The sequence below is a fragment of the Temnothorax nylanderi genome, unplaced genomic scaffold (genome assembly GCF_030848795.1).
Source record: "Temnothorax nylanderi isolate EJ_2023f unplaced genomic scaffold, tnyl_v1.0 TNYL_tig0036_pilon, whole genome shotgun sequence".
In the NCBI taxonomy this organism is placed as follows: Eukaryota; Metazoa; Arthropoda; class Insecta; order Hymenoptera; family Formicidae; genus Temnothorax; species Temnothorax nylanderi.
The window spans coordinates 362,196-373,572 of record NW_027249098.1 but is presented as its reverse complement, the minus strand read 5'-3'; the positions used below and the strand labels follow the sequence as shown (position 1 = coordinate 373,572).

General features: G+C 42.4%; 1 protein-coding gene and 1 long non-coding RNA gene across 2 annotated transcripts in view; one reads left to right on the top strand and one right to left on the bottom strand.

Annotated features, from left to right (window-relative positions):
• Positions 1–7,271, bottom strand: part of LOC139771160 (uncharacterized) — a 265,643-nt gene extending 258,372 nt beyond the window's left edge. Inside the window, exon 1 of the long non-coding RNA XR_011717876.1 lies at positions 7,134–7,271. This is a non-coding gene — a long non-coding RNA (uncharacterized lncRNA). The remainder of the gene's footprint in view (positions 1–7,133) is intronic.
• A 1,848-nt stretch (positions 7,272–9,119) lies between these two features.
• Positions 9,120–10,625, top strand: LOC139771157 (lysophospholipase-like protein 1). The gene is made up of 4 exons (XM_071703709.1): positions 9,120–9,371; positions 9,529–9,653; positions 9,857–10,117; positions 10,264–10,625. Exons 1-4 carry the CDS (start codon positions 9,284–9,286, stop codon positions 10,486–10,488), a joined length of 699 nt encoding a protein of 232 aa, XP_071559810.1. The 5' UTR covers positions 9,120–9,283; the 3' UTR covers positions 10,489–10,625.
• The last annotated feature ends 752 nt before the right edge of the window (positions 10,626–11,377 follow it).

The window sequence follows — 11,377 nt, the reverse complement described above, 5'->3', positions numbered from 1 at the left end:
AAGCGACTTGATCTTGCAGAAACACTCTTCGCGTATTCGCGACAATAAAAGAATAATATATATGTTGAATACGCAGATAAGATGCGCGCACATAAAAGGCGCCGAGCGCGATGCATATTATTTTTTCGTGAGAGGAAAGTTTTCTTTTATATCCGCGCACGCGAGAGCGAGCAAGTTTCCATCTCAGGGATCACGCCGAGAGTATTTCCACGTAACTTTTTCGCATACGCAATCCGCCGAATCCCGCGGGCAAAAAAAAGGAACCGATACCGCTCGTAATCTCCCTGTCTCTCTCTCTCTCTCTCTCTCTCTCTCTCTCTCTCTCTCTCTTCCTCCCGTCTTGTCGTTTCTCCCGTCAAATCGCGTCCTCATCGTTCTCCCGTGACTGTGCCGATACGCGGAGGTAGAGACGGTGCCGATGCCTGACGAGAGCTCGGCGTGCAAACAACTTCATAACGACTTCGGCCGTCGAGCGTGAAAATTCGCAAATATAAACTCGCCCGGGGATGCAACGCCCGCCGGGCCGCCGTCACGTAATTTTTATTTATTTTCGTCGAAACGCACGGCGGATGCGAAAAACGCAAATAAACGCGCGGGAAGATGCGCGACAAGTCTCTCTCTCTCTCTCTCTCTCTCTCTCTCTCTCTCTCTCTCTCTCTCTCTCTCTCTCTCGACGGTCGAGCAAAATTTCCCCTCGACACATTTAGGTAAGCGAAAAGCTCACCTGCGAAACTTCTCTCGGCGCGCTCCCCGAGACTTCGCGAAATAGAATTCGCAGCGCAAAGCCGTGACGAGCAAATATTTAAATGACGCTAGTACGATTTCAAGAGTCGTCCATTACGTAGGCGCGCGAGAATGCTCTTTCGTTCAAAATTGTTCGCGCGTGGGCGTGCGGCGTTCGCGGTAGCTTTGCGGAGCAATGCGATGGGCTCCATTTGTGGTATCGATTACACGATGGGTCGCCCCGTGTGCATCTGCGTACTTACGCGAACGAGAGAAAAAGAGCGAGAAGAGAGAGAAACAAATTAAAAAAAAAGAAGCGGCGTAGATAAACGGGGGGGGGAGGGATCGCTCCATTGCGCGGAGGCGACGCTCCACTTAGCGTCTCTTCCTCGAAATAATTTGAAATATGCAAATACAATTGGTGCACGCATTTGCGTGCGACGCGAGAGTGCGTACGCTCCGGCGAATGTGTATGTATCGCGAAGGAAGGAGAAGCCGGAGGCCGGGAGAGAACGGCGAAGATCCCCGCGCGGGCGTATATTCGAGTGGCTCACGGTTCAGTTCTCTCGGAGTCAATCTAACTTAACATGCAGATGCAATACGTGGAATTGAGATGGTACAGCGGAGCGACGACGGGGGTTTCTGAGTCACTCCTGACATCGCCGTCCTTTCCATACCTTTCCCGCCCTTATCTGCGTCGCACTTTTCTGATCGATAGCCGCAGTTATTGATAGTAGACACCGAAACTAAATGCATTTGATATACTTCAGACAGAGAATTTTAGGTTCAGGATATAAAAAGCACAATTATGTATCCGATAGTAATACATGCGAGAGATTAGTTGCAATTTTGAACAAAAATGATGCTAGATTTGCAAAGGATGACACTAGCAATATCTAAAATGCACATTTATTGCTAGGATCTTGTTATTTCCATTTGACGAAATATTAAATACAATTAGTATACTCTCTACCTTCGAGAAGAATATGCCGAAACATATATTAATACCGAAGAGCTATCCGAGCTTTCTCTTGACAAAGCTCGATGCATACGAACGACACTCGTATATCAATTAAGAATACAAGAGAAATATATCGAGGAATATTCATCGAGAGATTAATTCAATAGCACTCGTGAGAGAGCTTAGCGAATTTCGCTTTCAGACGCAAATAGGATTCATTGAGAATTAAACGCGGGAACATCAAGGCGTATCTAGCCCACAATTTATACGAGTTCCCTTCTCAAATTTCACGTAAATCTTTCGCGAGGGGGGCGCGCCATATCTCGCGATACAATACATTAATCATCGTAATAAATGACGGGGGCTAAGCCGCGCGACTCTTTTCGTGGATATCGTCAGAGACCCCGGCGGCGGAAGGCTTCCTTTCAGAAGATAGCTCTCGAGCCGACATCCGCTTTCGAATTTGAAGTAGGTCAGGTCGATTACGTACACCCTGTATGCCGCGCCGCCGCGCCGGAGCGCCGTCGCTATTTCCAGCCGATCATCGCTAGGAATGCATCAGCCGCGGGGAATCATCGACAGATCCGTCCGGTGACAATCACCGTACGACCTCGTTTTCGCGAAACCCGACATCGATGACGCCGCCGACGTTTTACGAGAGTGAATCATGCGAAACGCAAACGGCGATTGCGCAAGCGGCGTCATCATTGAGCGCGGAGGCGTCGGTATACGTACGGGTTGTAAACAGCGTCTCGATATAGAGAGATAGATAAATAGATAGATACCGATAGATAGACAGATAGACAGATAGATAGATAGAAAAAGGAAAAGAGAGACAGGTAGGTGGAAAATGAGAGACAGGGGGAGAAGGAGAAACAAAAATCAACCGATAGAGAAGCACGAGCCACGTCATCGAAGCCACGATTCTCGTACGTGAAACCGTGCTGGACGGCTCATCGCGTTTCCATCTGCTCCAATTCGTCACCTCTTTCACCGTAAGATGCAAACATCCACGGGATACGAGGATTTGAAATCTTTATGGTTTCGACACGAGGGGAAAGAGGCAGAAGATTAAGAAAACTAGAGATTGATAAATTATCAGGTCGTAATTGAAAGAAAAAAATATAGTAAATCTGGTGGAAGTCGAGTCTGCGTCAGTGTTAAGGCAGCAGAGCTGGGTGAATTCGGGACTATTTCGCTGAAGGAAATTAACTAGCCGCGTCGGGAAGGGCATTAAAATGTAATTTAGTATTTCATAAAGCGAGTGATACTCCGATATAACGGAGATTCCGGCGCAACAATAAAAGAGAAATTGTCGGCTGTTAATCGAAAAGCATCCCGAGTTGGGCAAGTTCCAAGAACACAATTTTCCGTGATCTAAATTCTACATCACATAATCGCGATGTAATCTCTCATAACTTAGCGTGACTGCCTGAAATAACGTGCCGTTTCCGCCGCGCACTTTTATCCCATTCTTCTAACGTGTATCTGCTGTTCTTAAACGTAATACCGTCTCGTACAACAACCTAGACGAGTCGTTCGGATGAAATCAACGGAAAAATTGAAGATAACGCGCGGAAAATCATCTTCACGGATCGAAAATCGTTTCCACGCGATCTGGACGATCGTAAGTGATTCGAAACCGTGATTTTCCTTTCTACGTGACGTATTACCAAACGAAAAAGGATGACCTGTCCGAAATGCCACGGAAGGACGATTTCTTTGTCGATGAAGCTATACTCACAGTGAAATGACATCGGTGGAATATGCATGAGTGTAATAATGACAGGGTAGAACATCACCACCACGCGGGCAATGGCGATGACTATGTGCGAATGTGCCTTTATATCGGCTGATCTCTCGTCGGAAAACGCTGATGACGATCGCCAGTCCTGCACGCGATCCCAACGCGCGACCGACTATTTTCCCCGACCTTTACCTAAATCCGATTACCGCGCCCGTGCCTCACGTTCGTCAAACCTCGTGGATGTATCCTCTTATCGTTTCAAACGTTAAACGTTTAAAGAGACCTAACAACGCGTGCTCACAGCTCGAATAACGCTAAAAGAAATTAATTAAATTAAATGTATAAGTTCCCAAGTAAATTTTTGTAATGAAAATAATCTATTGAAAATAATTTTTACATCATGATTCAAATAATTACAGAATTGCAATCTGTTTTAGTTCTTTGAAACGCGCCACTCAATTTCTTTTAACTTAATCCCGTTTTATTTTACATTAATGTCCACTTCTAATAATTTAGATTAACTTTAATCTCGGTTTAACTTACTTTTTATCTCTTCCTAGTTAATATACAAATATACGTATATATAAAAATGATTATTGTTACATATAAATTTTAAATAAAAGTACTTAATTATAAAAGTATATAAATTTACATATAATAATAATGAATTATACATATTTTTATATATTAACTAGATAAAAATAAAAAGTAAGTTAAACCGAGATTAAAGTTAATCTGCATTGATAGAAATGGGCATAAATCGTTGTATCTAGTAAAGCATTCGTGTCGATCGCAATTTTTATCATAGATTTAGGTGATTTTAAGTTAATTTTGCAAAAGTTGGGCATTCGATAATCGTGGCGGCATCTACGAGGGGCTTCGCGAAGCGCGGTTCGCGCTGCGATTCCTCGCTAAAAATGTTCGCGCCTGTATTCGAATCGCTCGGATCGAACTGGTTTCGAGTGGAGCCCTCGGATAAACCGGAAATCTTGCGGGATAGCTCGCAGACATTTGTCTAACGTGGTCGCGCAATTTGTCTCTTAATGGCAAACCGGAAATCCCGTACGTTTCGCCGAAGTAAACTAACTGCAATTTCTAATCCAGCTGTACACCGGGGCCCCGGTGTTTTAAATCGACTGCGATAAATCACTCCATACCGATTTTCCTCCGTGCCGTATAACCATTGCGGCTCTGCGATGGCAAATGCATGCCGAGCGTTCTACGGCGTCTCCGAGGAAACTACGAAGGAATTTAATCACGATATTTGCTCGGGTAAGAAAAGCTTAAGAAACGGAGAGCCCTTCTAGACGGATCTCAGAAACTGATAAATTAAATTCACAGATTAAAATGGATCAACTCTGATTTACTGCCAATTTTACGTTCCGCGAAGAATCGGAGCCACGAAGATGCACATGTGTACGAAAACCTAGTCGCGTATGAATACAAAAAAATAAACACTACGTAGGCTCATAATTTGCTTCATCGTTATTTCCAATTTATTTTGCTAAACATCAATTTAATTGATAATTTGAGAGACATTTTAGCGATGGTCAAAGGAAAAAACGCAATTATATTTATTTTGTGTGGTTTCAGGCTACACAGTCGTCCCTCCTAATTATTCCCACAGTGGTCAATCGACCGTTACACTCCTATTAATTGATGGGTCAATTGATCCGAATTAAGGCGGCGCCCAGCGGATTCAAATTAAGATCAATATTTTAGACCGTGAATTGGAACTGCAACCGCGGCAGTAATCGTAAATTTCTTATGTCCAAACGATAAAAAACGTAATTTCGCACCTCTGTACGTTCTATACACCCATGATAGAACGCGTTGCTTCAGTATTCCCCAAGAAGAAACCCGCTATTTACATGTGTTTCACGCAAATCTAAATAAACGAAGTCCCATTGACTTTAAAACGGTACAGCAGGTATTGAATTTTGTATTATTATTTTATAAAATGTATTTTTCGTTTAATATTAAATATTGCTAATAATACAAAGTCCCATGCAATTTCAAATATCAAAATATCAAACGAGTCTACAACAATTAACGAGAATATGTACATTTGACGCTTCCGTTTTATAATTTCAATTTTGAAACTTTAAGGTATATTAGAAAGAAAATTCGCAACGTGTTTCACGCAAATCTAAATAAACAAAGCCCCATTGACTTTAAAACGGTACAGCAGGTATTGAATTTTGTATTATTATTTTGCAAAATGTATTTTACGTTTAATATAAAATATTGCTAATAAATACAAAGTTCCATTTGATTCCAAATATCAAAATATCAAGTCTGCAATAATCAAAGAATATGCCAATAAGCTTCCGTTTTAGAATTTAATTATGAAACTTCGGGGTATTGAAAGGAAATTGTTGGATAAAAGTTGTTTACAAGATGATTTCCAGACAAGGGTGTCGCGTCTCGACTTTCCGGCGCATGTGGCGAGCCACTTACAATTAATCCAGCATCTGCGCGTAACAGCCCTTATCAAGAATGTTGCTTCGCCTTGTGCAACATTATGACGCTGTGTGATGCAATCGCGTAGGTAGATCGCCATCTGACGTAAGCATCGCGTAATCCCAGCATCATCCGTATTATAGCTCTCGCCTACGTCATACCGCGGGTATGATGTCACAGCCCGGTAGAGAACTTCTGATTACATATTTCGTATAATGCGCAAGGCGCACCTAATCATCGGTAGTTATAACGGCCGAGGTGCCCTATCCTAGAAGACGTATTTCCCCGCCCTCGCACATTTTGTGCGACGTTCCTCGACAATTTCGTCATACTCTACATTAGTTGATCGTAGCGATTAGGCCGCGCGGTGGAAAGTATAGCGTGAAGATTCATGCAACATTTACGGAGAATTTCAATAACTCTAAATTAAAATCTTTTTCTTTCCGCGAGTTTTTCTTTCTTTACACGAAGAAACGAGTTCACCCTTCTTGTCGCGCCTAATGACATCGACGATGTGCTACATTTATCACACGCATTCGCGGCATTATTCATTAATCATAGCGACCGTACCTTATTCTTTAACCCTTTTCTTTAACTCTTGGAGCTCTTTAAATCTTTTTTTTTTTAGGCACTTTTAAGTTTGAGCCAATAAAATCGCAAGCGTTTGATAGCGTCGATTTTGCAATTGGGCTAAGAAAAATATTATAAACAATTAACGAAAATTGACGCTGTCCTCTGGCAATCTCTGGATAAATGTAGCGCGCCGACAATATTGACAGGCGCGGCAAAATCGGCGCGAAGTAGTCTGACAAAAGTAAGCATTAATAAGGCCGGGATCGGGACAACAGGGGAAACGGCGCTTGGCGCCCCGGGAGGCTGCTGGGACCGCTGGCGTCATCGTTGTCAGTGACGTCACCGGGGAACAGGTGACAGCCGCTGTCAGCGGAGTGACGTCAAGCGGACATCGAACCTCGGGGCCGGCGCGTTTGCGCAGAGCGGGGCGCGTTACGTGGGTACGGGAGATGCACGTACGTGATGTTCGCACGGATGGAGGCGATGCCACACGCGTGAGAAGATTTTTCACGACTGGCGAAGCCGGGGCGATTCGCGTGCGGCGTGACGGCGTGTCATCGCGACGGCGACCGGGGATCGCGATGACAGCCGATAAAAGCTCGCGCCGTGGGTAACCGCGGCGGTCACGTCGGCCAATTTCGTTTCGTATGAAATGTCATGACTCACCGGCGACGCAGAATTGTCGGCCGCGCCTCGGGACAGCTCCCCGCGTCGACGAGGCCCTTGCCAGGCGATGGTCCGCTCGTCGAAATGCACGCGCACTCACAACACTGCACTCGAATTCGCGGATACGGTCGCGGCCATTTTAGCAACACCGCGACGGAACCGTATGCGTATCACCACGGCCGCGTCGCGACGCGACGGACATAGTGGCGCAATCTCGCGCGACCGTCGAGAAGACAGACGCGCGCGCGCGAGCGTTCACGCGGCTTCGCTAGATATCGGCGGTCGACTCCGATTCGACTCTTCACGGTAATTGCGAAAATAAATTAATTTTACGAAAAGTACAACGCTTATAAATCGCGAAACGTTACGTAAATCGAGACACCGAAACGACAAAACACTCGCGAAAACGACGAACGCGCGAATACTCGCGGCCGATATCTGCGATGCGGAGAAAATATATTTACAATTGCGACACGGACGTTAATTACACCAATTTGAGGCGTGCAAGAACGCGTTAATGTACGAATCGCCGTTAATTAAGTTGATTTTGCGATTATCCCGACACTTCGCGGATGGATAACACCTCCTGTTATCATCGGTCCTCTTGTTACCATCCATCTTGGCCGTTTCGGGTAAGTGCTTCTTGAATCGCCGGGCGAGAGGTCGCTGGTGCGCGGCAAACTTCAAATCGAGCGATCGCGCCAAGCATTGGCGCCAAAGCGTCCAAGTGACGCTACGGTCGCGCGGACGTTTCACTTGACGAAACTGTCGCGCTATCGCATCTAATCAGTACAACATGTATCAAAACGGTGATTGTTGTTGACGACAACAATCGCGATCACTGTCAATTGTCACACGTATCACGTACATCTCGATAAACTCGTCCGCGCAATGGAGTTTACGGAAAGTCCGTTGGAGTAATGCTACGATCGCGCGAAGTCCACTTGACGAAACTGTCACTCGCTCGCAAATTACCGTATTATACCGTAATATATCGTGATGTATCACATCCCGCGACGATGCTACGGCGTACCTGATGATAATTATGCGCTCTGGATGCACCTCGACAAGAAAACCACCTGAAGCACCCGCGAGAGCGATCCCGGCCGGATCGCCGGTACCTCCGTTGACGGATTGACATACACTCGCGACGACATACGGTGTTTGATACACCACGACCAAGATATTACACTCTATACGACACTCGCGATAATCTCTCACGCGCGGGCTCACCTTGGAGCACATCAACTACGAAAATACGGACCGACCCGAACCCGAATCTGCAGCCGTCACTAGCCGTCACGGCGGAGGCGGGTTCGTCACTGACTGGTGAGTGACTGGAAAGCGACGTTCGAGAATCGCAATATCGAATCTCGCGACTCTCGAAGTGGTCCGACGCTCGAAGTAACAAAGCGCCGACCAATCACGTTGCGCCCCTGATACATATCTTTTATTTGAAATAACCCAGACGATACACATGTCCAAAAGCGGGACATAAGACGTCTTAAAAGACATCTTTTAGACAATATAGGGCCAGTTTCACCAACGTCGATTAACTGTAACCTTCGATTAAACTCACTCTTCATCTCTTTCTAACTGTCCCCCTAGAAAGAGACGAAGAGTGAGTTTAATCGAAGGTTACAGTTAATCGAAGATGGTGAAACCGGCCCATAAGTTAATATTTATCGATACATGTAAGATATAAATATTCTCGATTGTAATTGGTTGAGAATCAGTTTAATATTTATATCTTCTTATATGTATCGATAAATATTAACTTATTTTATATATTTATATTATATGTTAATGTTAAATATCTAATGGCCCTCTCTCCCTCTCTCACTTTTTCTCTTCCCGACACTGCCGATAAAACATCATTTTGGTGCGCGTCCGTGCAGTTTGCAGATGTAGCATGATGTTTTATCGGCGGTGTCGGAAAATGAACGTGGCTACGTAGTACCAATTTCGAAAATGGATGCACTGGCGGTAGTGCACTTTACGGGAGATAAACATGCATAAAGTGCAATCAAAAAACTAATTTGTCATTAGGCATTGATTAACACAGAATTTACTTCTGTACTTTTAAGGATCGTGATTGATGCTAAAATAAGCATACGAACAATAAGCAATAAATCAGCTCCTTCAAAAGAATGTCAGCGATTGTGAGAATCTCACAAGCGAAGGTTGTGCAAGCCACGAGGAAACATACAGCTACTGTATTTTTCTTCCATGGTTCCGGTAAAGTATAAAATAATCTTATACTTGTGTAATATAATAATCTTTCTAATTGTAATAATAAACAAAAGAATAATTAAACGTGTAAAATAAAATAATGCAGATTCTTTTGCTGTAATTGCTAATTTCATGTGTATTTACGTTTACTTTACTTTTGCAGGTGGCACAGCAGAGGATTTAAAAGAATGGGTTGATATTGTTAACAGAGAAAAGCTGCAGTTTCCACATATAAAGTTAATTTACCCTAGCGCGCCCAGCCAGCCTTACACACCTATCAACGGAATGGTAGGGTGATGCAATTATGATTAACTCTGGAACACTTTTGACAAAATTTTTTATTAATACAGATATAAAACATATAAAAATATATATATTTATAGAAATTGTTGAGGTATGTGTTGACAATCCATTAGCCAAAGTTCCAGAGTTAAATTATATCTTTTTTTATAATTTCTTGAGTTAATAAATAAAACCTTGTTGCATTATAGATGCAAAATGTATGGTTTGACCGTATAGCGATATCTAATCAAGTGCCAGAATGTCTAGAATCGACCAATTCCATGTGTCAAAACGTGTCAGAATTGATTGACAAAGAAGTAGCTGACGGAATTCCATTTAGCAGAATAGTTCTGGGTGGATTTTCGATGGGTGGCTGTCTAGCGTTACATTTAGCATACAGATTCCGACCTGCCATAGCTGGCTGTTTTGCTATGTCTTCCTTTTTGAACAAGGGATCTATAATCTATGAGGTAAATATATTTAATAAAATAGGAAGTATTTCACAATTAGAGCATTGATATAAATACTTGATTTTAGTTATAAAAGGTTTCCACAAAATTAAAACTCAATATTAAATACTAATACTTTATTAATTATTTATTAATTACAATTGCAGCATTTGAAAATGAATCCAGAAAATGGTAAAGTACCACTCGTTCAGTACCATGGTACAGTAGATGCTTTGGCTCCTATTGAATGGGGTGAGGAGAGCGCTAAGAATCTGAAAGGTCTTGGAGTGAACGTGAAGTTTATACCGCTGCAAAATGCTGAGCACGAGTTGACCCGTGCGGAGATTAAAAGTTGGAAAAATTGGCTCCTTGATATTTTGCCGGAGAAATAAATTGTTAAATAAAAATATTAAAATCATTGTTGGCGTACTATAATCAAGGCTGTAAAACAAGGTGCACAAGATGTTATATTTGTTTTTGTATCTGTTGTTATGTAATGGTAATAAATCGAGTTTTATTACTGTAACAATAGCCATATCAAATGTTGAAGGAGTAAATGTAAGGAGATAAATTTAAGAAAGACCCTGACTCCCACGGTGTGACAAGATGAATGCTGTCATTATGTCGTCGTTAAATGATTATATGGTACGTGCATGTCATGAATAATGTTAATTTACAAACTCGATAAATTGGCCCCGACCTTCAAAATATTTAAATCTTCCCACGTCTCATTAATTCATTTTGTCCCTTACGTAAATTTAATTTTTTTTCAAGCTGCAGGCAATACATTATTTTAAAATTATTTTAAATACACAAAAGGTACTATTTTGTAACTAGTTAAAAAATGTTAATATTGCGCCAAGCTTATAGAGTTAAGAGTTAAAAAGACCTATCGACAGATTTAAGATTTAAAGATTTAAAGATTTATTTGCTAGCAAAAATGATCGGAGAGTTCATCGTTAAGCGTAATTAAGTACGTATAATATTGCCAAAACCGTTTGGACATTGTCCTCTGCTGCAAATACCTTTATTATTAAATTTAGCTTTCATCATTAAGTAAAACCGGGAATTTGAATAAAATCGATGCTATCCACTTGACCTGCTTTTTACGTGAAACGAACTAGTCCATTGTTGACCACTCGCGTTTATTACGTGCTTTTATTACAGGCAGTCTTTCGCCCAGATCGATCCCTTTTTCGACTTTTACATTATTATTGAATTTATTACATATTATACATATTTTTTGAGTGATAAGTAACATGACGTTCCGTTAACTAAATC

Coding starts and splice junctions, on each gene's coding strand:
- LOC139771157 (XM_071703709.1), top strand. CDS start 9,284: ATGTCAGCGATTGTGAGAATCTCACAAGCGAAGGTTGTGCAAGCCACG. Junction 9,372..9,528: donor ATTTTTCTTCCATGGTTCCG/GTAAAGTATAAA, acceptor TTACTTTTGCAG/GTGGCACAGCAGAGGATTTA. Junction 10,118..10,263: donor AGGGATCTATAATCTATGAG/GTAAATATATTT, acceptor TTACAATTGCAG/CATTTGAAAATGAATCCAGA.